Here is a 27,391-nt window from a genome sequence, read left to right on the forward strand (position 1 = left end):
GCTGCGTGGAAGCATTCTGCGCATAACTGTGTGTCCCAAATTTAAAAATAACATTCACCCCAACAGACGGAGGATCTGAGAGGTGCTGAAGCACATCACTAATAAAGTTTCATTAATGTTACTGTGGTTGGGTTAATGTTACTGGTGATGTTTCCAGTTTAAGAACCACTGTCTCAAAGGACAAACAACAACTTTTAAAAATAAATTCACAGTTCAAATTTTATTTAAAATTAACGCTTCTAACAGAATTCTCGAAATCCACTTCTTTATTCCCTATTTGGGGAAGTCCGTCGACAACAAACAATAAAGCACACTGGAACTGCGCATGTGCAATAACTTCTGGTTCGTTGACAGCAGTCACATCCTTTATTTATTCATTCCTGGGATGTGGGCGTCACTGGCAAGGCCAGCATTTATTGCCCATCCCTAATTGCTCGAGAAGGTGGTGGTGAGCCGCCTTCTTGAACCGCCACAGTCCGTGCGGTGAAGGTACTCCCACAGTGTATTTCCTTAAATACTTTCAACTATTTCTACTCAAACCTGCCAACAATTGCAATCCAATTAATCTTTAATTCATTCAGAACCCATGTTTTAAAGCCTAATTATTTATTCAGTCGTTTTTGTGTAGCCTTATTTAATTTTAAGGGATCTAAGATGGTCTTCTACTTCTACCTTATGTACCATACTTGTGGTAAAGATAAAGGCCCTGAAATTCCATGCCTTGTTCAGTGGGTCTGCAATATTAAATCGAAGCAGGTATTTTGGGGGGTTAGAAGCCATTTCTACTGGTTTTCCCCAAAAAATCAATCCCCTCCTGAATGTGTGTGTGATTTGGCCCTAATTAAAATACATGTAAATGAGAACAAGTGGCCCTCCACAATATTCCCTTGATGCTTTTCTATTTGCCTTAAGGAGAGAAAAGGCAAAAGAAAGATATATGGAAGGAGGCAGAAATGTCATGGTCCAAGAATTTGAAGAACAGCATAATAGATAAATAGATTGGGATTTGGAAAATTTTCATCTTTAAAACCTTCTGAGCATGCTGGAAATACTAAGGCTGAAATTTGTCCCATCTTTAATTATGTTTCCACTCGAATCAGAAGATTAAATCAGATACAGCCCACTCATTAGCTATGTCAGAAGGATCTGACCAACTGCTCCAAAAGGTTTGGCACCTGCTTTAGATATATAGACTGATAAACCTGGATGTAGGGAGTGCACTTTCTGAATCTTCTTCAGGTGTTGGTCTCAAAGATGGGACTCAATGGCTGCAATTTCACCACACGCGGTGGAATCGGTGCAGCCGGGGTTGGTGGCGTGTGGCAAGCTCTCTCCCGACTTGAGGACACCCTCTGTCCCGAATCTTCCAATGACTGTGCTTATTATGCCCGCCCCACGGGCTTCCCGGCCAATTAAGAGGAAGCCGGTCTGATGATGACATTTGATGATGCATCATCAGCCAGTTTCCTTAAAGGGACCATGCCCACATTGCTTTTGACAGTGCTTCTGTCAGTGTTCTGCAGCATTGAGATGCTGCAAACACTGACAAGCACTGCACAGAGATCTCTCATGACTTCCTCCAAATGCTTATGGAGGGAGTCACAGCATGTAGGGAGGTCCTCTTCCCTGCCCATGGTTGCACATTGCACAGGAGGACACAAGCAGGGATGTCATCAGGAGGACCTGGCTGCAGGGGCGCAAACCTTTCAATGATCTCAGTAGATCATGAAATGTTACTGCAAAGCTACACTCAACCTCATCCTGCTGTGCCACTCATCACATCCTCATCACTCTGCCTTCCCTACCCTATTCCTGCACATCATTGCTCACACCAACTTACCTTGCACCTCCACCCATCCCTCTCTCTCTCTATCTACATTATTAGTTCCCCATTTCACTAGTCACCCCTCACACTCACTCTCATCCTTGTCCAATCATACTACTGAACACAAGGGTAGGCACTTGGCTCCTTTAGCCAATATTCAGGTATAGTTAATGTTGATGTGTTGTCAAACATTGAAATCTTTATTTTCAGCACTTCGTGTTCTTGGACAGATTTGTGGGCACCTTTGGAAGTGGCTCAGTGAGTTGTAGTGAATGGTGAGACACAATGTTACCCCCTACAATGGTGATGAGTGTGAGAGGAATGGGTTGGACATTGTAGGGATGCTTTATGGAGCTGGTGTGGGGTGGTGCCAACCTGGCGCATCATGTGGCAGCCAGGGTGTACAGCGTGAAGTGAAGTAAGGCCATCACTGGCCTCCTGGGCAGCAATGTGGTCGGGTGCTGATGCCCTGTGTCCTATGCAGCATCAGTTGATTGCGGAGAAAGTTGATGTTGTTGTTGGTGATGCTGGTGTGTTTAATGATGTTGGTATTGGGGCTGATCATGGTGGGATTCTGAGGACCAAGGTAAGGTTTTTTCATGGGCACCGATGCTGCTGGAATAGATGGTAGGTGAGGTTGAGATGACAGAAGCGATCTGTCAATGGTGAGAGAGGTTGCTCCAAGGAGGTGACAGTGAATAGAGAGTTCACTGCAAACACTTCCAAAGTGCATGCAGCTCAAAAGTTTCTTCCAAAGCCTGAAGGCTTCAGCTTCTGACATTGGAAAGTGAACAGCTCTGAAAAGCTTTTATACCACTTCTGCAGCTGTCAACTAGCCAAAGCAATAGTTACTGAGAACCTGACTCCGCTTACCTGGCGTGTTCTCCGAGGCATGGCAAACCTGTCAAAAGGTTGGTAAAATTGTAAGTGCCTGCTTTGAAGCCTCTTAACTAGCATTAAAGTATCTTTTAATGATGTTAATTACCTGTCCCACCACTTGCTATCAGGTCTACTATCCGAACATAGATCTGACAGGTCAAAAACTCACACGAAGGCAGGTTCAGAGCGGGATCCTGACTCGCTGTCAATCAGGGCCATTTTGACAGTGAGCCCGCCTCCAAACCTGCACTCGCAGGGCTGGGAAGATTCTGGCCAATGTGTGGTCAGCTTGGACTCCTACAGATGAAGGTCTGCACTTCTCTAAGGATTGCATTTGCGGTTGCTTTTGAAATGGACAGTAAGTTCACGATTGCACTAAATCCCGAACTTGCGATCTGTCAAGTTCCGACTTGACAGATAATCCGCACCGACATTGAAATCCTGATTGTTGCCGCAGAGTGGGCTAATTGCCCACTAACGGCCAAGCAATTACTTGTGAACATTTTACGAGTGGTGCAAACAGGCATAGGGCCTGTACCTCTTGACAAGATCATTAATCAATTGCATTCCATTAATTAAAAAAGAAGGTTAAACAGTAACACGAAGTGATGAAAATTGTTTTCCAATTTGTACATGAGAAAAATAAATGATTTGCTTAGACGATTCTAAAACGCCTATTATGGAAGGTCGAGCAAAGTTCCCAGAGACTATAGGAATTCCAATACTTATAAGAAAGCCAGACTTCAAATTTGCTTTGCAGAGAGAGAACTTCTCCAGCTCTACTCACAGCAGGTCAGGGGTCAGTCCTCTCTGGATGTAAACATTCCAACTCGAGAAGACTTGGTTGTCTGTAGCCCAGTGGATAGTAGTGATTTTCAATCTAAATTATTGGAAAGGTAACTTGCTCAAAACCAGTACTTTAAAAAAAACATTAGTAGCACCACAATTTCGAGCTATCCATCCTTTGTTGTGAAACATCCTAGACCTCAAAATCACAAATGTAAGTATATTTTTGAAGTACTGAAGTTTAAATGAAGAGAGACAGAGAGAGATCAGTGGTGGTGCTTTACGAGAGACATTACTGTACAGAATCACCACTGCTGTGATTTATATTTACATGTTCCAGAGTGTGGATTTTTATCACAAAGTATATTTGGTTTAAATCACAAGCAGATTGTGAAGTTGGTGGTGTAACGAAGAATTACACTACTGGCATCTGAATCAAATAGGCCTACGATATCGAATAGTATTAATGAGAGACCTTCTGTTTGCTGATTGGTGCACCGACCCACGTGACCCCAGGTACGCTTCGGCACACGGTGCCCCCCTGGGATCCGTGGGCCACTATGCTGCCCTCTGGTATGCAGCGTCTGACAGCAACTTCTCGCAGGAGGATTCCTATCTTATGCCGATGGTGTAAACCTTTGTTATACCGCCAACTTCACAATCTGCGTCATTATGATTTAAACCAAAAATGTTTTGTGATAAAAATCCACACCTTGGAACATGTAAGTATAAATCCACAGCACTAGTGATTCTGGACAAAAATGTCTCTCGTGAATGTCACTTATCTCTCTGTGTCTCTCTCACTCTCTCCTGGCCAATATTTATCCCTCAATCAACATAACAAAAACAGATTATCTGGTCATTATCACATTGTTGTTTGTGAGAGATTGCTTGTGTGCAAATAAGCTGCCGCGTTTCCCACATTACAATGGTGATTGCACTCGAAAAGTACTTCATTGGCTGTAAAGCACTTTGAGACGTCTGGTGGTAGTGAAAGGCGCTATATAAATGAGTCTTTCTTTTTTCTTTTCTCTCTTACACACTCTCACACACACTTTCAACTCAGCAGTTTGCCTCTGGATAGATTCCACTCAATAGCCTTTTTTAAGTGGCTATGGTGATCTGGGCACTTATTTTGAAACAAACTGAAGGCACATATATCTTAGAAAAGGTCACGGAGTGCACTGAATGTCAGTTCTAAAACCTTATAGTGTTGATTTGCATTTCTCCAAAGCACAACTGTAACTCCAGTGATGCAGCATCTCACAAAAGTTGGGCTGTGCCTTCTGAAAACCTCAATTGTTGCAGAAGACACAGTACCGTGAATACCAATGGTTCTACTGTCCAAGCGCAACAACTTGTTGGAGACAGCTTTAATTCTGAGTGAAAGAAATAGCAATGCTTGCAATATGCAATTTTCTCAAATAAACACCAAGGTTGCCACAACCTTTGCCACTGGCACAGCAGAAACAGGAAAATTGCTGTGGTTCTCGCAACAACAAAAAAAGGTTAATGTGGAGATCCACACAGGAATTGTTGTTGATGCCCATTAAATCAAGGAATGATGATCAGGTCAAAGGTACCGTTTCTCTACATGCCTTGATAATGCAACCTTAACCTGATCTCAGAAAAGTGTGGCAGCTCCCGAGCACTGGATTATGTCATTCACACGCTGATTCCAGACCTGTCAGTCCAGAACACAGATACCATAAATGCTGAGTCCAAAACACATCTGTGTGTGCTGTGTATGCCTGTCCACCAAAGACTAACTTAGAAATCTGAATCACTTTCAAATATTAACAACCCACTGCTGAGAAGAGAACCTGCATACACTCAGAAATGTATTTGCATGCAGGATTGGGTGGAAGCAGGAAGAGAGAAACAAATTTTACATGTGTCCAGGCCTGAAGTAATGGAAACATATTGTTTGCTTTAACCATTATTCCCATTAGTACACAGATGGATATGGAGAATATGAATGTAGTTTCATACACTTATGTTTTCCTGCAGTTTCTTTTTACAGTGAAAATAGTTTATCCTCAAAATTTCCAAATCTCCTTTAAGTAATAGAGATTTCCCTTCTTCCACACCGGGCTTTCATTGTGGCAGAGTTTGTGGTCGGCAGTGTACCTACAGAATACACCGCCGGCCTCCGAATATAATACGAACATGCCGATCAATGCTTTCGATCTTTTGAGGTATCCCCTTACACTGATGCAAACAGGCCATGCACCTGTTTGCATCAGCCGTAAAAGTTCTGTCTGTAATTGCTGGGCAGTAGGTGGGCAATTAGCATAACTCTGAGCCAACAATGAGGATTTCCCCGTTGATTCCGGTTGTATCTTGGCAGATCGCAAGTTCAGGATTTAGCACACGCGTTTAACGGCAGTCGATTTCTAAGAAGATAAAACGGCGTACATAGCCACCGCAAAATCTGGCCTGTTGTGAACTTTCAAAGCAAGTTATTTCTCCACTATGAAGGCTCTTTAATATCTTCCACTCTATGCTGCAATTTTACCTACCGAGGCAGGAGCAAGGCGGGCAACGTCCGTAGCGAGGTCTCAGCCTGTTGCCGGTTCCATCCCATTTTGTATAAGTGATTTTATGATGATTGGGCTTCTTAAGCCCGCCCAGCAAGGTTCCTGGCTAATTAAAAGGAAGCGGGTCTGATGACAACATTTGATGACACGTCATCAGCCGGTTTCCTTAAAGGGACCATGGCCACATTGATTTTGACAATTGTGCTGCCAGTGTTCTGCAGCAAGTGAGATGTTATAAACACTGACAGGCACTGTACAAAGGTGCACAGCTGCACCCAGGCTCTCCCATGGAGTCACAGCACGCAGGGAGGTCCTCTTACCTTCCAATGAGCAGAAGAGACCTCCCTGGAGACTGATGCAGCCTGGTTGCTCATTGTACAGGAGGACACAAGCAGGGATGTCATCAGGAGGATTAGGCTGCAGGGGCGCAAACCTTTCAATGATCTCAGTAGATAGCAAAACGTTACTGCAAAGCCACACTCAACCTCATTCTGCTGTGCCACTCATCACATCCCCATCACTCTGCCTTCTCTACCCTACTCCTGCACATCCTTATTCATACCAGCTTATCTTGCACCTCCACCCATCCCTCTCTCTCTATCTACATTATCACTTCCCCATCTCAGTAGCTACCCCTCACATTCACCCTCATCCTTTTCCAATCATACCAATTAACACACAAGGGTAGGCACTTGGGTGTTAGCGCGAATATTCATGTAAATTTTCTGTTAATGTGTTGTAAACATTGAAATCTTTATTTTCAACACTTTGCACTCTTGGACAGATTTGTGGGCACCTTTGGAAATGGCTTAGTGAGTTTAGATGAATGATGAGACATAAGGGTACCCCCAGCCATGGTGATGAGTGGGAAAGGAATGGCTTGGGCATTGCAGGGATGCTTTATGATATTGGTGTGGGTTGGTGCCAACCTGTTGCATCATGTGGCAGCCAGGGTGTACAGCATCAAGTGAAGTAAATATGGCCAAGGTGAGGCCACCCCTGGCATCCTGGGCAGCAATGCGGTCGGGTGCTGATGATCTGTGTCCTGTGCAACATCAGTTGACTGCGGAGAAGGTTGGTATTGTTGTTGATGATGCTGGTATGCCCGGTAATGCTGGTGTTGGGGCTGATCATGGTGGGATTCTGAGGACTAAGATGAGATTTTTTCAAGGGCACCGATGCTGATGGAATAGATGGCAGGTGAGGTTGAGATGACAGAAGCGATCTGTCAATGGTGAGGGAAGGTTGTTCCAATGAGGTGATACTGGATAGAGTTTGCTCCAAACACTTGCAACCTGCATAAAGCTCAATCTGTCTTCCAAGTGCAGTAAGCAGCAGCTTCTAACCTTGGAAAGTGAGCACCTATGAAATGGGAGCTTAGCAGCTGTCAAGTTAGTAAATCATCCCATGCTGACACAACACCCGACCTCCTTACCTGGTGTGATCCCCAAGCAGCAGGGAAGCCATTGGTTCTAAAAATCTAAAGGTGAGCTTAAAATCGTTTTGAGGTGATTGAAGCTCTTAATAATCTAAATTGCCTCCCCTGCCGCTTGGTGTCGGGTCTGTTCAGCGCTGACAGACCCAACTCCTGGGAGCGTGGAGGCGGGTTGACAGCGTGCTCCCGACCCACTGTCAACCTTTTCAGATTTGACAGCTGGCTCGCCTCCGATTCTGGTAAAATCCGGCCTATGTATGAAGAGTAGGTAGGCAAACACAACTTCAGTAATGAGTTAGTGCCATCTAAATTCAACCTTTATAAATCTCAGAAGTGTAATCACATTTGTGCTGAACTTGTCGCATATCATTGTTTCCATCTAGTGGGCAGATAAAGAAACACAGAAGACTAGTATTTTACTGAAGTCTGAGATGGATCAGAACAAATTAAAAAAAGGCAATTTGGCCGATCCTTGTGTAACAAATCATAAGTTCTCCCATCACAGCAACCAACTGTTCTCAACTGATTCTCGAGATTTTGCCTCCACTACCTTAACCACAAGTTCATTCACTTGTTGATTACACTTGGTGTGAACAGTCCTAAATTTGTCGCTCATCAATTCAAGCCTGTGTCTCCTTGTCATACTGTCATGGGTTGTTTGCAAGTATTGGCTTGGATATTGCGGTGAGTAATGACCGAGAACTGTCAGAATTTGCCGTCATTACCCCTCTGAAACTGACCGCAACTTCAGGATTTAGTGCATACGCATCTAAACGTGGAAGTTGCAGTCAGTCGTCATTCACTGCTCCGACACAGGCTGCACTGTGACCCCCTGCCCATAGCCGGCAATCAGTATAATCAGTGAGACTGACGAAAGCTTAGGCTTTTCCGTGCTAACATCACTGTTAAACACCTCTTTAAATGTTAAGCCTTGTTGGAATAGGTGTACCTGGAGTTTTAACAGCATATTGATTGCCCAGGTGGGCAGAGGAAACGTTTGAAAGACACCCTCAAAGCCTCCTTGATAAAGTGCAACATCCCCACCAGCACCTGGAAATCCCTGGCCAAAGACTGCCTTAAGTGGAGGAAGAGCATCCGGGAAGGCGCTGAGCACCTCGCGTCTCATCACCGAGAGCATGCAGAAAACAAGTGCAGGCAGCGGAAGGAGCATGCGGCAAACCAGACTCCCCAGCCACCCTTTCCTACAATGACGATCTGTCCCACCTGTGACAGAGACTGTAATTCCTGTATTGGACTGTACAGTCACCTGAGAACTTACTTTTGGAGTGGAAGCAAGTCTTCCTCGATTTCGAGGGACTGCCTATGATGACGATGATGATAAGAATATAAGAAATAGGGACAGGAGTAGGCCATATGGCCCTTCGAGCCTGCTCCACCATTCAATAAGATCAAGGCTGATCTGATCATGGAATCAGCTCCACTTCCCCGCCTGCTCCCGAGAACTCATTATCATTTAAGAAACTGTCTATTTCTGTCTTAAATTTATTCAATGTCCCAGCTTCCACAGCTCTCTGAGGCAGTGAATTCCACAGATTTACAACCCTCAGAGATGAGAAATTTCTTCTCTCAATTTTAAATGGGCGGCCCCTTATTCTAAGATCATGCCCTCTGGTTCTAGTGGAAACATCTTCTCTGCATCCACCTAGTCAAGCCCTCTCATAATCTTATACGTTTCGATAAGATCACATCTCATTCTTCTGAATTCCAATGAGTAGAGGCCCAACCTACTCAACCTTTCATCATAAGTCAACCCCCTCATCCCCGGAATCAACCTAGTGAACCTTCTCTGAACTGCCTCCACAGCAAGTATATCCTTTCGTAAATATGGAAACCAAAACTGCATGCAGTATTCCAGGTGTGGCCTCACCAATACCTTATATAGCTGTAGCAAGACTTCCCTCTTTTATACTCCATCCCCTTTGCAATAAAGCCCAAGATACCATTGGCCTTCATGATCACCTGCTGTACCTGCATACTATCCTTTTGTGTTTCATGCACAAGACCCCCAGGTTCTGCTGTACTGCGGCACTTTGCAATCTTTCTCCATTTAAATAATAACTTGCTCTTTGATTCATTCTGCCAGAGTGCATGATCTCACACTTTCCAACATTATACTCCATCAGCCAATGCAGCACACACTATAAAACAGAAGTTTAACTCATGGCAGTCAGTAATCCAATGTCACAGTACTGGTCCTATCATTCTTTACATACAAATATTTTAAAAGTCTTTCACTGAACACATAACACTTTAAAACATTGAAAATGTTATTACAACTTAAAAATCAAATCCAGTAGGTAAACCATAATAAATGTTTTCTCATTGGAAAAAAGTAAATTTCAGCTGTAGTTAAATTTTCAGTTAGATGTATTAAAAATGACTTGGTTCCTAAACTACATTTACTGTACATGATTGGGCTAGCAAATGTAAAACATACTTTGTATGCTATAATTAAACCTAGTCCAAGAACTGCTACTGCTTTTATCTAATAAGCAATTGAAATAATTCAGGAAACACATCGATTTCTAGTAAATAGTTTGTTTTTATTAATAAGATTAATCTTCGACAGTCCAGCAATATTGTTTATTCCACTATGTGGGCCGCCCCGACCTATGAGAACACCACCATAGGTCAGGGCTATAAATAGAGCTGGAGTGCCGGGCCCTGGAACATCATGGCGGAGGTGCAGCAAATCAGGGCACGGGGCCCAGAAGAGCCGAGGGCCCAAGGGCAGCACGGACCTGCCCACACTGCGATGTGGTTTAATCCTGGTTAATCCTTGCCACTGGATAAAGGCCTAGCTCTGTCAAGCCCGTGTGGTGGCTGATGTGCAACAGTCACACCACATTAAAAAAATCCCACGCATAGGCATCTTCCACCCCCTCAACTGGAGTTCAGGATTGGAACATCGGGTCCTTCCTTGAAACATGTGAACTCTCGTGGAAGCAAGTCATTCTCGTTCGAGGGACCGCCTATGAGTGAGTTATTCCACTAGAATGAGCACATATCTTTTGGTTTCTCTCGTTAACCATTAGTATTAAATGAGCTGTGCATTTCATTTTCACCAGTCTATTGTTTATTTTAATATTAAGATGGCATTCACATTTATCTGAAGTGCTACTGCATTGCAACAATCGTTGTTTTTAGAGCAGTCACGTTCATGAAGGGAAGTGGTAGAGAAATGGAACCATTCTCAATTTCACACCAAACAGTGGCACTGCCATAGGGAGGGTGCAGAAGGGATTCACAAAGATGATTCCAGGTATGAGAGGCTTTAGTTGTGAGGGGATTAGAGAAAAGGGTGTTCTTTTCAATAGAACAAAGGAGGATAAGAGGAGATCTGATAGAAGTATTCAAAATTATGAAAGGTTCTCATAAGGTAGAGAAAACCTATCTCTATTGGTTATCGCATCTGTAACTAGAGGGCATAAAATTATTAAAAAAATGAGGAACTGATAAGGAAAAATATTTTTATGCAGTGTTGTTAGGGCATTGAATGCCCTACCAGAAGCAGTCGTGCAAACAGAATCGCTAATAGCTTTTAAATGAAAAGTGGATAAATATTTGATTTTTTTTTACAAGGGTACAGAGATCTGGTACAACCTCAATGGCCTACATGGCCCCTTCTGTGTTATGATTCTACACTATGATGTGTTAGAAGGTGACTCCAACATCAGCTACTTCTACTTGACTTTGTCTTCTCTTCTATATCTTTGAACCTCGGTGGTGTCTTCAACTAATAGCCTTGGTGTTGCAATTAAGTTCCTCAATGTAGAAATAAGGCTCACCATTCATTAACTCAAATTCAGAAGAGAACACCTTATAGTTCCATATCACATGTTCTCTATTCTCATGGTCTTCACATCATATATAGAAGGTAAGCAGATTAAAAGTTAATGTAAACATAGACAATGTGATCTCCTGGACTAGTTTTGATCACCTGAGGAAGTCAGAAAGGAATTTTCCAGTGTTTTTTTCCCTTATTGGCCCTGTTTTTTTTGTGTTTCACCCAGGAAATGACATGGCTGCATGGGTTTTGTGGGGGGGCGGGGGGAGAAAGTGTCTAGTTATGAAGCTCCAGGCATCAGGAGTGTGGCAAAGGCTTGATGGACCAGCTGGTCTTTTCCTGCTTGTCATTTTTGAATGTTCATATGTCTTTCAATGCCAAACTAGAACCAGGTTTGGAGGCTCCCAAATCTTGCGCTCTGTATACGCTCTGACCTGCAGTTGCAGTTTTCAGACACACAGAAGTTAAATCTGTATTCACTGCACTGTGGACTAACCAAGGCACCTCTTAAATTCTTGTAGAGTTAAACAATACAAGATTAATACAACTTTCACATTAGATGGTCTCAGGAAAATAGCACTGAAATAGAAAACGATAACTAAACCAATTTCAAAGTCAAGGTTAATAGTATTTATTCAAGTACACACATGTAACAAATGTTATCTGCCTGCATCAATTTTATACCAAACATGTTGAGATGAATGTCTGTTGCTGTTATCCAAATAGTTACTGGTAAGGCTATAAGAAGTTAGCTGGAGACAAAATAAACTGCACAACTTTAGTGAGTTTGGAATGTGGCACAAGTCTTCATTAATCCATTTGTCCTGAGAATATAAACAAAAACATGAAATGAGAAGTGCATTGCATTTAAAACAGATCATTTAGTCTAACATTATATACAGGTCAAAAAATAACATAAATGTATAAATATAATGGGCCCAAGTTTCGGCCTCAGTTGCTCCTGATTTTTTGGAGCAACTGGTGTAGAACGGAGTATCTTAGAAATTCAAATTCTCGGCATTTAGTTTACTCCAGTTCTAGTCAGTTAGAACAGTTTCACTTTGGAACAGAATTTTTTTTTCAAAAGGGGGCGTGTCCAGCCACTTTCGCCTGTTTTCAAAGTTTCGGCAGTGAAAACTTACTCCAAACTAACTTAGAATGGAGTAAGTGAAGAATTTTGTACGCTCGAAATAACCTTGTCTACACTTTAGAAAATCAGGCGTAGGTTACAAATCAGGCGTAGGGAATGGGAGGGGTGGTTTAAAGGAAAGTTTACAAACATTAAACACTTCAGTTTTACAAATAAAGAGCCATCATCAATAATAAATGATAAAAACATCAATAAATCAACCAATAAATCAGTCAAAAAAAATTAATAAGAAATATTTTTTTTTAAATCAATAAAGAAAACATTTTCTACTTACCGACTGCAGCACCGGGAGCCCTCCAACAGCATGCTGGGATGCCCCACCCCCCCACAGTGTGTCTCTGTCAGTGTCTCTATCTCTCTGTCTGTCTGTGTGTGTCTCTCACTCTCTGTCTGTCAGTGTCTGTGTTTCTGACAGTGAGGGGAGGGGGAGGAGGGAGGTAGAGGGAGAGAGGGGGGGCAGGAGGAGGGGGAGGGAGGGATGGGGAGAAGGGGGGGAGGAAAGGAGAAGGGGGAGGAAAGGAGAAGTGGGGGGAGGAAAGGAGAAGGGGGGGGAGGAAAGGAGAAGGGGGGGGGGAAGAAAGGAGAAGGGGGGGAGGAAAGGAGAAGGGGGGGAGGCAAGGAGAAGGGGGGGAGGCAAGGAGAAGGGGGGGGAGGAAAGGAGAAGGGGGGGGAGGAAAGGAGAAGGGGGGTAGGAAAGGAGAAGGGGGGGGAGGAAAGGAGAAGGGGGGGAGGAAAGGAGAAGGGGGGGAGGAAAGGAGAAGGGGGGGAGGAAAGGAGAAGGGGGGGAGGAAAGGAGAAGGGGGGAGGAAAGGAGAAGGGGGGGAGGAAAGGAGAAGGGGGGGAGGAAAGGAGAAGGGGGGGAGGAAAGGAGAAGGGGGGGGGAAAGGAGAAGGGGGGGGAGGAAAGGAGAAGGGGGGGGAGGAAAGGAGAAGGGGGGGGAGGAAAGGAGAAGGGGGGGGAGGAAAGGAGAAGGGGGGGGAGGAAAGGAGAAGGGGGGAAGGAAAGGAGAAGGGGGGAAGGAAAGGAGAAGGGGGGAAGGAAAGGAGAAGGGGGGGAGGAAAGGAGAAGGGGGGGGAGGAAAGGAGAAGGGGGGGAGGAAAGGAGAAGGGGGGGAGGAAAGGAGAAGGGGGGGAGGAAAGGAGAAGGGGGGGGAGGAAAGAGAAGGCGGGGGAGGAAAGGAGAAGGGGGGGAGGAAAGGAGAAGGGGGGGAAGAAAGGAGAAGGGGGGAGGAAAGGAGAAGGGGGGAGGAAAGGAGAAGGGGGGGAGGAAAGGAGAAGGGGGGGAGGAAAGGAGAAGGGGGAGAGGAAAGGAGAAGGGGGGAGGAAAGGAGAAGGGGGGGAGGAAAGGAGAAGGGGGGGAGGAAAGGAGAAGGGGGGGAGGAAAGGAGAAGGGGGGAAGGAAAGGAGAAGGGGGGGAGGAAAGGAGAAGGGGGGGAGGAAAGGAGAAGGGAGGGGGAGGAAAGGAGAAGGGAGGGGGGAGGAAAGGAGAAGGGAGGGGGGAGGAAAGGAGTAGGGAGGGGGGAGGAAAGGAGTAGGGAGGGGGGAGGAAAGGAGAAGGGAGAGGGGAGGAAAGGAGAAGGGAGGGGGGAGGAAAGGAGAAGGGAGGGGGGAGGAAAGGAGAAGGGAGGGGGGAGGAAAGGAGAAGGGAGGGGGGAGGAAAGGAGAAGGGAGGGGGGAGGAAAGGAGAAGGGAGGGGGAGGAAAGGAGAAGGGAGGGGGGAGGAAAGGAGAAGGGAGGGGGGAGGAAAAGAGAAGGGAGGGGGGAGGAAAGGAGAAGGGAGGGGGGAGGAAAGGAGAAGGGAGGGGGGAGGAAAAGAGAAGGGAGGGGGGAGGAAAAGAGAAGGGAGGGGGGAGGAAAAGAGAAGGGAGGGGGGAGGAAAAGAGAAGGGAGGGGGGAGGAAAGGAGAAGGGAGGCTGGAGGAAAGGAGAAGTGGGTGGGAGGAAAGGAGAAGTGGGGGGGAGGAAAGGAGAAGTGGGGGGGAGGAAAGGAGAAGGGAGGGGGGAGGAAAGGAGAAGGGAGGGGGGAGGAAAGGAGAAGGGAGGGGGGAGGAAAGGAGAAGGGAGGGGGGAGGAAAGGAGAAGGGAGGGGGGAGGAAAGGAGAAGGGAGGGGGGAGGAAAGGAGAAGGGAGGGGTGAGGAAAGGAGAAGGGAGGGGTGAGGAAAGGAGAAGGGAGGGGTGAGGAAAGAAGGGAGGGGGGAGGAAAGGAGAAGGGGGGGGGGGGCAGGAGAGGCTGAACAGGCCAGGCCCGGCGACCGGGCCCAAGACTTCGGGCAGGGCCCGTCCCCAGCACCAGATTTACAGGTGGCTGTCATTGGGTCGGGTCAGGTCCGGGGTCGGGTGCACGGGTCGGGTCGGGGAGCGCGGGTCGGGGTCGGGAGCACGGGTCGGAGCCGGTCCGGGGGGTAGGGGGGAAGCGGGAATCGGGTTGGTGTCGTGGTCGGGTCCGGTGTGGGGGGTGGGGGCGGGAGTTGAGTCGGTTCGGTTCGGGAGGAAACAGGAGCTGGGCATGCGAGGAGCCTTATGCACGCAGCCCCAGTGAGGCCATTCGGCCAGGGCTAGGGGCTGCGTGCTTCGGGCCCCTCCCACACATGCCCAATGTAGCGTGCATGTGCAGAGGTCCCGGCACTGTTTACAGCGCAGGGACCTAGCTCCGCCCCCTACAGCTCGTGCTGCGCCGCGCCGAGGACCAGAGGACCAGCAGGGAGCCGGAGAATCTGGAAGTTTTTTTTAGGCGCACTTTGTGGCGCGTAAAACGGGCGTCCAGGTCGGGGCTGCGCCGTTCTAGGCGCGGCCCGAAACTTGGGCCCTATATCACTACACCAAGAAAGTTTTCTGAAGCCTAGTGAATCTTGAGAAGATCTATTGGGAAGATAAATTCTAGTATTTGTTTTAAGGGCCTGTGTGAGTTCTAAGTGCAATAACTGTCTTGAGTTCTGTCTGGTGATCATTGTTTTAAGGAACCAAATTGAATGGATGAGAATAGGAAGTAGTGATTAGGTGATGCCAACCATAGGTTTTAAGAGTTTCTTAAAGGTACTGAGATATCTTCAGTGGATTGAACCAGAGCTAGCAAAAGTCTTTCCTCATTGCGACTCATGATCTGAATGTTCCTGACTAAATGACAGACAGCTAATGTCATCCATCCCCGTCAATGTATAACTGGCAGAAAACACCTCAATACAATTATTGTGTGCTCTGACTAACTATTTGTGCATATGCCTACCGTACAAAAATATTAATTTCAAGAAACTGAAAACAAAATAATAAAACTCACATGAAAGCACCATAGCATTTTCTCAGTATCTATAGTGTCATCACTAACTGCAAGCAGTGCAATGCAATTTGTTTCCACTGATAGGGAGACTAGAACTAGGGGGCATAAATCTTGGAATAAGGGGCCGCCCATTTAAAACTGAGATGAGGAAAAATTTCTTCTCTCAGAGGGTTGTAAATCTGCGGAATTCGCTACCTCAGAGAGCTGTGGAAGCTGGGACATTGAATAAATTTAAGATAGAAATAGACAGTTTCTTAACCGATAAGGGACTAAGGGGTTATGGGGAGTGCGCAGGGAAGTGGACCCGAGTCCACAATAGGATCAGCCATGATTGTATTAAATGGCGGAGCAGGCTCGAGGGGTAGTATGGCTTACTCCTGCTCCTATTTCTTATGTTCTTATAGGTCACCACTTGGACTTCTGTTAGCATGAAAATGCAGAGCACAGAAGTGATTTTTAATTCACAAGTGAAGCATCCAGTTTATTAGCAACAAGAACTATTGTAGCACCAGGCCCAGAATGAGTTTCCAGTCATTCTAGATGAAAATTGCTCACACATTACTGTAATAACATCGACTCCTTAAAGTAATGTTGTGGCACTCCTGGAGAATCATAGCTGACAGTAACAAAAGTTAAAATTAAGGTGTTTAAATTACAGTAGTCAGAGAGTCCGAGAAGCGATTGTATTGCCTTGACTGCAAAATAAAGACACAATTTACCAGAGTAGAACCAGCTTTTTTATGTGCCATTTACTGAAAAGATAAGGTGATAATAGATATCCAAGAGGGATTATGAAGCTGTATTCTAACTGAGTGATTCAGATCTCAGTCTTGCAATCATATTCTGGCATCTGCCATTTATAATATCTGTAGCTTCTTGTTTTTCTTTCACTTTTTTCTTCTCAACTGAAGGCACTGACCCATTGTTGGGTTATTGTTCCGTTGTTTGTCCAAGTGATCACTGTTCATGGGTGAGCCTAGATAGTGACTGTTGGCAAGCTACTAAAAATAAGGCAACACCGCAGCCAAGCTGATCCTGTCCTCATCTATTTCTGCAGGGATCGTGAGGTAATGATCAGGAGTGAAAATCCCGGGCAATTTTCCCCTCCATAGCGAAGAGGCTTTGAAGCTAATTGTAGTATCCCTACTGCCACCCTGGCTGTGATTGGTTAACTCAGCACAGACTGGAGATCAAACTGGGGACCTTTCTGGCCTGTATTTTTTTTAAATTCATTTTCAAGATGTAGGCATCACTGGTAAGGCCAGTTGCTCATCCCTAGATGCCCTCGAGAAGGTAGTGGCGAGTCGTCTTCTTGAACCACTGTTGTTCATGTGTTGAAGGTATTCTCACAGTGCTGTTAGGTAGGGAGTTCCAGAATTTTAATTCAGCAACCATGAAGGAGAACTTGGAAGTATTCAGGCTAGAAATTCTGCTCCATAGCACCCGTTTTTTCAATGCTATGGGTGTCATTTTGTATTGTAGTGTAGTCTGCGCCGGACACCAGCTTGGTAAAAGCCAAACAAAAGGCGTCCTTTACCCACATCTGAAGCAGGCATTAGACAATTTGCATATGTAAATAAGGGGCCTAACGCCGGCTTCTGGTTCCTGCTGCAACTTTGGTTTGCGTCTGAGGCAGCCAGCACCCGTGCTGATTGCCTCCGGGAAAACCAACACTAAACACCATAGAGGAGAAATTGGCTTCCTTTGCACCTCCCGTGAGTGCCTCCAGGGGACGAAAGCAGGGTGTTACCAGTTCTGAGACCAGGAGCGGCGAGAGTACCAATGCCCGCGAACTTGCCTTGCAGGTTAGCGGCGGCGGTAACCCCCAATGCCACAATCTCCTGCGCCCCGGAGGTCGTGACATCATCCGGTGCCCAGTGCCTTGGTACCACTCCGGATGCGAACTTCGATCCGTTCCCTGCAGCATCGCCGGGAGTCAATACCGGCAGCTGCAGGAGGTATTGTAAGGTAAGCCAACCGCTTGGGGAGCAGCATGTAAAGGTAATGCCACTTAGGGATGTTGTGCCGCGATTGATCATCCCTGCATTCTGTTAGAGTGCTTGAGGCTGTCGTCGTGGATCGCGGGTGTCATCGGCAAGCAGGGGCGTAGGTTTATTGCAGAGCCTGCAGCGATGGCCCTTCCCTTTAAGGGAAGGAAGGCGCCTCTGATCCCTGCAGTGTTGCACTGGACATTAGCAGCAGACGCTGCACATCGACTCTCTTGTCAGCTTTAGCACTCCAGGGGAAGTGGTAGCACTTGATTTAGCTCTCTGCTTCCTTCCTCAATCGCTAAACCGGACGTTTGCGCCGTCTTCACTTGCGTTGCGTTCGGCGATACTTTTGCACTCCTGCAAAAGTTATCGACCCACACGGGGTGCTACACAATTTCTAGCCCCATGTACTTACTATAATTACCTATGCTCTTGGTCCTGAGATCTCCAACCCCATTCACGACTCCGACCTCTAGGCACCCCCAGACGGCTCTCCCGACACCCCAACAATACACCCAAGGCCTGCGATCTTCCGACCTGTCCCCCGACAGCACATCGATCACAGACTCAGAGGCCCACCCGTTCGGCCTCCAGACCCCGCGATCCAACCCAACCACTTCCTGTTTTCAGACTGCAAACACTGATTCAGTGGAATGTCTCCTTGGAGACTTTCAACAGTCCTAAAAATTGACCTCGAGCAGACGTTCCAATTGCAAACAGCAGGACGCAGCCAAGTGCAAGAACTTCAGTGTTCGAAACTTGGGAAGAGACCGGTCTCAAAGAAATATGGACTCGAATGGATTCAAAGCACAATAAGGAATGGCAGAGATCATCGCGACATTACGAAATAGCAACAGAGATACTGAAAATAAACTTGTTACCAGACGAGTCCCAGCAGCTAGAATCTACCAAGAGGAACAAAACTCATTTTAAAAAGTACACAGAAATAAAAAGGGAAAAAATTCTGTCCATCTTACTCACCCCAAGGAGACAGATTTTTAATTCTCGGATAGCCATAATAAATTTGTACGGTTGGTTTACCCAGTTCATGTATAAAGTGAGCTGTTTACGCACTTATCCCTGGAAATTGTTGCGCTGACCTGACCTGTGCAGGCTCCTACCCAGTGCCATCTACATCATAATGAGGTCTGAGGCCCAAATCCAGGGCTCCTAGGACCTCCCTATTTGAATGGACTGTTAGCACTCTGTGGGCAAGGTGCCCAAAAATGGATGCTTCCAAATTTCTAGGCCATGGTGTTCCCATTGCAACTACTGCCCTTGTCCTTCTAGGTGGTAGAAGATGCTCTCGAAAAAGCCTTAGCTGTAGACATTACACATGGCTTTGAGTGGGTGAGGCACTGGAAAGCATTATGGCATCAATCTGATGTGGGGTTTGTGTCTTGTTTTGATTCTTTCTCTGTTCCTATAGTGCAGATACCAAACATCATTGCAGATGAATATGGGCATAAAATAGCAATTGGGATATCATTACTGCAAGTTCAGAGAAGAAATCTGTAATCATTAGGAAACTTGGCACGAGCGTGTTGTTGTTTTTTTTAATTGATAATTCCACTCAACATTCATCAACTTCCTTTAGATCACTCCCTCAGTGAATACATCCTCTATTGTTGCCATAATCTATTTACTAATTCACTACATCTTCATCTTCTCCATGTCCTTCAATGGGACAATGAAAATCTTGTTTTATTCCCTTGCAGCCCAGTAAATACAAGGTACCACTCAGTCTCTAATGCGAAGCCACACAGACCAGAAGGTCCCAAGCTTATTTTGAAATCTAAGCTGATTTCAATCAACGCAGCAATACAGCATTACAGCTGGTCTCAGCACTACTGAGCTAAGGAGGAGAAAGATCATGCTGGGTTCCTACTCTGGACTGCTCTGGTATCCATGGACCCATAAGCAGTGCCTAAAGGACAGGAGGGGAGGTGATCGGCAGAGAAAATCTTGGCTGCACTTTTGCTGACCTCGGCTGGTCCATGGCGGGCAACATTGATGGTGGGTCCCATTCCCGCTGCTGACTCCATCCTGCTCTGTGAAATGAATTTCCCGAGATTGGGCTTGTTAAGCGTACCAAGCGTGTTTCCCGGCCAATTAGAGCAAGGGGGTCTGGTGACATCATTTGATCCCGTGTCATCAGCCAATTTCCTTAAAGGAACCATGTCCAAGTTTATTTTGACATTTGAGCGGTCAATGTTCTACAGCATTGAGGTGCTGCAAACACTGACAGTAACTGTACAGAGGCGCACAGCTGCACCCAGGCTCTCCATGCTGATGGAGGGAGTCAGAGCACGCAGTGAGGGCCTCTTCCCTTCCCATGGGCAGAAGAGACCTCGCCAGAAGATCCACACAGCCTGATTAGACATTGCAGAGGAGGGCACAAGCAGGGATGTGGTCAGGAGGATCTGGGTGCAGTGCTGCAAACATTTCAATGATCTCAGTAAATCACGCAACGTTAGTACAAAGCCACACTCAGCCTCATCCTGCTGTGCCTCTCATCATAGCCACCTCAATCTACCTTCCCTACCCTACTCCTGCACATCCTTACTCACACCAACTTACCTTGGACTGCCATCTATCCCTCTCTATCTATATTATCACATCCCCATCTCACTAGCCACCCCTCATACTCACCCTCATCCTAGTGCAATCATAACAACACACAAGGGTAGGTACTTGGGTGTTTTATGCAATGTTCATGTAAAGTTTCTGTTAATGTGGTGTCAAACATTGAAATCTTTATTTTCAGCACTTTACGTTCTTGGACAGATTTGTGTGCACCTTTGGAAGTGGCTCAGTGAGTTGCAGTGAATGGTGGGACATAATGGTGCACCCACAATGGTGATGAGTGTGAAAGAAATGGCTTGGACATTATAGGGATGCTTTATGTTGATGTGGGGTGGTGCCAACCTGGCACATTATGTGGCAGCCAGGCTGTACAACATTAAGTGAAGTAAATCTGGCCATGGTGAGACCGGTGTCCTGGGCATCAATGTGGTTGGGTGCTGATGACCTCTGTCCTGTGCAGCATCAGTTGATTGCGGAGAAGGTTGTTGTTGTTGGTGCTGCTGGTGTGCCTGGTGCTGCAGGTGTTGGGGCTGATCGTGGTAAGATTCTGAGGATCAAGGTGAGAGAATATAAGGGCACCCATGCTGATGAAATAGATCACAGGTGAAGTCGAGGTGATAGAAGCAATCTGTCAATGATGAAAGAGGTAACGAGGTCAGACTAGATGGAGACTTGTGTAAAGACTTGCAGCATGGTGAATCTGTTGTGGAAATGCAGTGAGGAACAGCTTGTGGCTGAGGGAAGATATCTCTCTAAGGTGGGAGCTTTTAGTTTACATTTGAAGATGTCAACTCAACAACTGATTCAATGGCCACTGAACTCCCACCTCAGCTTGGCAGATGTGGTCCATGACTAGCGGAATCCCGTGGGCGAGCTGTCAAATTCAAAAGGTAAGCTGAAAATCATTCTTAAGTGGCTCTGAGCAAGCCACTAATTACCTGAATTGGGTTACCCACCGCTGCCTGTCGGGTCTGTTCAGCACTGAGAGACTCGAATTCGGGAAAGGTGTGTGGGAGTGAGTTGACAGCGGGTTCCCAACCCACAGTTAAAAATATCAAATTTCCCACCCGACCACCACCAATTCTATCCGTTGACCCCCCGAAAATTCCGGCCCTTGTTTCTAACAACTTTTCAAAGAATCTTTTTTTTCCCCACATCTCTCGCAAGTCTGGTCAACGTCTTCCTCTATTGCCATATTAGGCTTCACTCTCTTCTCGAACTTCCCGCAGCTCCTTCATTGCTAAAATTGTCTTCAAAAGACCCTTTTGTGCCAAACACTTCTACTACCCTCAACAAACTTAGCTTTCTGTAACATCTTTTTTTCCAGTAATCTACAGGTTTTCAAAACCGAGCTTTGCTTCATTGAATAATGGAAAAGTACAGCATTGAAGGAGGTCATTCGGCCCATTGAGTCTACACTGATTCTTTCGAAGAGCAGTCCAGTTCGTCCCACTCCCCCGCCCTTTCCCCGTAGCCCTGAATTTTTTTTTCCTTCTATCCCTCTATCTAAACCCTTCATGATTTTAAACAACCCTATCAAATCTTCTCTTAACCTTCTCTGTTCCAAGGAGAACAACCCCAGCTTCTTTAGTCTATCCATGTAACCATTCTAGTAAATCTCTTCTGTACCCTCTCCAAAGCCTTCACGTCCTTCCTAAAATGTGGTGCCCAGAATTTTTACTCTCCCCTCATTAACACTGCTGATAATCTATGCTGTGCATTTGGACCTTTATCTAAGTTCCTCCAAAAAGAAATACATTACGTGTCACATGTACAGTAACAAAAATATACATATAAAAAGACAAATAAATGACAGTGCCAAAAATCTGCAGGTTTTGGAGCTAAATGTACAATTTCTTAGATGGCAGGTATTACAGTTGGCCAAAGCATCAACAAAAAGGTTCACAATTTCATTCTTGGATCTCACAAATGCTGGCAGAAACATCGACCTCTGCTGGATAGTTTGGAAGTTACTCATGTGCGATCTTAAGAACAAAAATCCAGTACTTACGCCTCTAATTTGAATGTTGTCAGACTGATTTCATTTTTACTGGCACCCAACGGCTCCTTTACAAAATCGTTTATTCCCAGGGTTTTCAAAGCTGAAATGATTCCAAGCAAGGAATTAGTGCTGAGCTTCAAAGTCACAGTGATTCATACACAACAGATGCAGATCGTATACATGAAAATCATACCTTCTGTGTACTGGTTCAAAGTTATATGTCCTTGTTTTGTAGTGTCCAAGATCCCAAAAACAGCATCTAAATTTGAATCATCAAACAAGCAAGGAAAGTTTGTCCCAGTCAATCTGGCAATCTTCAGTTGTTCCAGTTGATCTATTAAAAACTCCAATGGCTTGGCTGCAAATATGAAACCAGGTTTAACTTAACAGTTGGTAATGTAGTTCAGTCAATTTTTTTCTCTAGGCTTTGTAATGGATAAGTCAACAATCTAATGGAAGAGTAGCATGGTTAGAGTTTGCACCACAATCCTACCCAATTGTCTGTTTGCAATTGTTAGTCATAACATCATGTTTTCTATTTTCTGCTCACATTCATTAGTACATCAATCAAGGTTTTAAAAACTGTAATATTGGCTGGTTCTAATTTTTTTAAATCCTTACTCTAAAAGTAAATATTGATATGTTTATTGTAATTCTCGCTGCCTCTTTTCTCTGATTTTTATATTCACTTTTGAAATTGTCACCTGCATCTGCGCCCCACTCCTCAATCCGAGTGTGGGAGCAGACCTGTCAATCCTCACTGGGTGAGGATAGTGCATTTTACTTTAAAGGTGTAATTTATTTTAATTGATCTCACACTTAAAAAAAAATAAACAGGTCTCCATACCATCAGTCTCATTAATCTTTTGAAACAGTTTGTAATGTATGTACTTGTGAGTATGCTCAGAGTGGCGCAGTGGGAGCGTGCTGGGCCCATAATCCAGAGATCGATGGATCGAAACCATCCTCTGCTATTCACATTGCCGGAGGGACAGGAATGCATCATCACCCCTGACAACCAAATTTTGATTTGATTTAATGTCCAAAACTTATTGTGTCGGTTTTAGTGCCCCCCCCCCCCCCACCCCTTTTAGCCAGGGGGCACTTGTATAATTTGTGTTCTTAGTGCCCCCCCCAAAAAAACTATCTGGGAGTCTACCTTAGCCCTAACGAGGAAGCCTGGCCGGCGAACTGGCAGGAGCTGGAGGCCAAAGTCGCCGCTCAACTAGGGCGCTGGACAGGACTGCTCCGAGTGCTGTCCGACAGGGGTCGAGCGCTAGTCATAAACCAGCTGGTGGCCACTATGCTTTGGTACCGGCTGGTCACTTTGACCCCTCCCCCTGCGTTTGTTGCCAAGATACAGAAGAAGCTGGTGGACTTCTTCTGGAACAACAGGAAGCACTGGGTCTCTGCTGAAGTTCTGAGTCTCCCGCTTAGCGAGGGCGGTCAGGCGTTGGTGTGCGATGCACCCAGCATAAGAACATAAGAATTAGGAACAGGAGTAGGCCATCTAGCCCCTCGAGCCTGCTCCGCCATTCAACAAGATCATGGCTGATCTGGCTGTGGACTCAGCTCCACTTACCCGCCCGCTCCCCATAACCCTTAATTCCCTTATTGGTTAAAAATCTATCTATCTGTGATTTGAATACATTCAATGAGCTAGCCTCAACTGCTTCCTTGGGCAAACAATTCCACAGATTCACAACCCTCTGGGAGAAGAAATTCCTTCTCAACTCGGTTTTAAATTGACTCCCCCGTATTTTGAGGCTGTGCCCCCTAGTTCTAGTCTCCCCGACCAGTGGAAACAACCTCTCTACCTCCATCTTGTCTATCCCTTTCATTATTTCAAATGTTTCTATAAGATCACCCCTCATCCTTCTGAATTCCAACAAGTAAAGACCCAGTCTATTCAATCTATCATCATAAGGTAGCCCCCTCATCTCCGGAATCAGCCTAGTGAATCGTCTCTGTACCCCCTCCAAGGCTAGTATATCCTTCCTTAAGTAAGGTGACCAAAACTGCACGCAGTACTCCAGGTGCGGCCTCACCAATACCCTGTACAGTTGCAGCAGGATGTGGCTTTCCGTCTTCAGACCCTGCAGAGATACCTCTACGTCGAGCCCCCTCCTAGATGGTGTGCACTGGTGACGTATTTCTTCCGCCAGCAGTACTGCCTCAATTATGACACGTAGCTCCTGTTTGTGAGCCTGGTGGGCGTCAGGACCGCCATACGGGGGCTGCCTATCTTTTACCAGGAACTCATCAGGGTCTGGAACAGAGTTGCCACCAATGCAGCTCTCTCCCGTCTTGAGTGGCGGCTGTCCTGCAGGAGCCGCTGCTCAGGAATCCGTACCTCCACGACAGCGGTTTTATGTGGAAGACGGACAAGAGGCTGTGGCTGGCGAGGTGACCAAGGTCAGGGGCCTGCTCGATGGCGGAGGAGCGAGCTGGATGGCGGCAGGTGTGCTGGCACGGCACCTATCCTGGGCCGATGTCCGGTGCGCGGCCAATGCCATCGAGTCGCTAAAAACAGCGCTAGGCCCTGACTCCGTTAGGTGTGTCGAGGAGGCCCAAGCACGTAGGGAGATCCCGTCCGAACTGACCCCCGTCTGGACGGAATTCCTCATCTGCGCCAAGCTCCAAAACCTCCCTCGGGAGCTGGCGCCTCACAACTTGAGCCTCCTCGGGGAAATCCCCTCCGTGCCTTTCAGTTCTGTGTGCAGGGGATTCCTGTACGGGCTGCTCTTGCACACTCTCCACGTTGCCATCCTCGTCTGCCGTCCAGACACATCATGGCACACCATCTTGCCGTCCAGAGGAGGCGGGGGTCCCCAATGGAGTGCTCTCTATGCGGGAGTCCTCCCTCTATTTATTGGGGACTTGGCCTGGAGGATGTTGCACGGGGCAGTTCACGTTTACATACAACGTGTGAAGTTGCAGCCCCTACTCCATTAATTTGATGGGGCTACTCCTCGATTTTTGGCTGCACTTCAGTCCCACGCACCTGATCTTTGGGCATCCTGTGCGGAGGGGAGCGGGCAGGTCGGAGAGCCTCCTCGTAGGATTGCTCCTGGGCCTGGCCAAGGTGGCCATTAACCAGTCCAGGCAGCGGGCGGTCGATGGTGTCATTCAGCCCGACTACCTGCCTGTCTTCCGCGGTTACGTTCACCAGGTTGTCCCTGGAGATGGAGCACGCGGTGTCTACCAGAACGCTCGCTGCCTTCCGCGAGGTGGGCACCAGAGGGACTGGAGTGCATCATCACACCCGGCAACCAAATTTTAACTTGACTGTAGTTTTCCAAAAGTTTAATATTCTAATTTGTCGGTTCTAGTGCCCCTTTAATAAGGGGGGCACTTGATTTAAAGTTTCACATTAAAAGAGTTGTAGAGCTGTTGAGTTGAGAGTGGCTTAGCCAGTTACGTGATTTGCACAAGACTCAGTAAAACCCTAGCCAGTTGGGTTCAGGGGATCCTACATGAGGCAAGTGGTTGTGAGCCTGGTGGATGAACTGGTAATGTGTGGTGTGATTGTTAAACTTTTTGCTAATAAACCAACTAGTTCTTAATAGCAATGTGTTGCTATGAATTCTTAAGCAAAGAACCCATGAAGCAAATACATTACAAAATGATCATTCTTCATATTTTTGTTCACTGCGAGAGGTTACAGCTCCTCTTCCCCCAACTTCTGGCTCCACTTCAGTTGCATGCTCCTGATCTTTGGCCACCCAGTGCAGAGGAGGGTGGGCAAGTCCGGGAGGGTCCTCTCGTGGCCATCTACAGGTCCAGGCTGTATGTGGCCCATTGGGGGTTGGGGTGGGGGGGGCTGATTGCTGCGGCTGCCTGCCGCTCTTCCACATTCCTGTCCGCACCCGGGTGGCCCTGGAGAAGGAGCGTGCGGTGTCCGCCGGTACGCTTGAGGCCCATCCGCGGCCGGTGGGCACCGCAGGGACTGGAGTGTAAACTGGATACCGACAACAACATCATTATTTCTAAGTTTCCTTTGTTTTTGTTATGGTTTAGTTATTTATTAGTTATGCCCTTCTTTATTAGTCGAGGCATAGAATACAAGAGCAGGGAGGTTATGTATAAAACACTAGTTAGGCTACAGCTAGAGTACTGCGTGCAGTTCTAGTCACCACATTACAGGAAAGATGTGATTGCACTCGAGAGGATACGGAGGAGATTTACAAGGATGTTGTCTGGACTGGAGAATTTTAGCTATGAGGAAAGGCTGGGTTTGTTTTCTTTGGAACAGAGGAGGCTGAGGCGAGACCTTATTGAGATGTATAAAATTATGAGGGGCTTAGATAGAGTGGATAGTAAGGACGTATTTCCCTTAGCAGAGGGGTCAACAGCCAGGGGGCATAGATTTAAAGTAATTGGTAGAAGGATTAGAGGCGATTTGAGGGGGTCTGGAACTCACTGCCTGAAAGGGCGGTAGAAGCGGAAACCCTCACCACATTTAAAATATACTTATATATGCACTAAATGCTGTAACCTACAGGGCTTCGGACCAAGAACTGGGAAGTGGGATGAGACTGGATAGCTCTTGGTTGGCTGGCGCGGACACGATGGGTCGAAATGGCCTCCTTCCGTGCCGTAAATTTTTATGATTCTATAAAAAGGGGGCACCTTTTGCTTGGTTTCTGTTTGATTATTTTAGCAAAAGGCAGAATCTAACCTTTTCCCCCAGTGTTGACGGGCTCTGGGGGATGTTCTGGGCCCACTGATCACCATTGCCACGAGATTATGGGTTTAAGCCAATATGGGAATGCCTCCCGGGTTAGTTTAAAAAAAAAACACACGAGCTGTGACTTTGAGGGGTTTTCAGCACATTCTCACGGCGCGGCGCGGCGCGGTCTGCCGAGGCCGGCAGCCTTCAGCCCGGGGAGGGGAGGGGAGGGGCCGCCAGTCCCTATCCCCCGGGAGAGGCCTGGCCCTCGGCCCCCCCCGGGGCCCGCTTACCCGGCCGGTGGTACAGCAGCATGCTGGTCAGGTTGTCGAGCAGCTCCAGGACGTGGTGTTCCCGCAGGTACTCGGTGGATTCCCGCTCCTGGGGAGACGCCATGTTGCCTGGCGGCCGCCGTTGCCTAGCAACCGGTGCAGGCCGCGCTGC

At 46.7% G+C, this 27,391-nt stretch overlaps 1 protein-coding gene across 1 annotated transcript; it reads right to left on the minus strand.

Annotated features, from left to right (window-relative positions):
• Positions 1-11,880: 11,880 nt before the first annotated feature.
• Positions 11,881-27,382, minus strand: efcab10 (EF-hand calcium binding domain 10). Its single transcript, XM_070901682.1, has 4 exons — positions 27,241-27,382; positions 22,469-22,633; positions 22,285-22,375; positions 11,881-12,097 (listed from the first exon to the last, which is right to left on the minus strand). Exons 1-4 carry the CDS (start codon positions 27,341-27,343, stop codon positions 12,052-12,054), a joined length of 405 nt encoding a protein of 134 aa, XP_070757783.1. The 5' UTR covers positions 27,344-27,382; the 3' UTR covers positions 11,881-12,051.
• Between the last annotated feature and the right edge of the window lie 9 nt (positions 27,383-27,391).

This window comes from Pristiophorus japonicus, chromosome 15 (assembly GCF_044704955.1).
Source record: "Pristiophorus japonicus isolate sPriJap1 chromosome 15, sPriJap1.hap1, whole genome shotgun sequence".
NCBI lineage: Eukaryota > Metazoa > Chordata > Chondrichthyes > Pristiophoridae > Pristiophorus > Pristiophorus japonicus.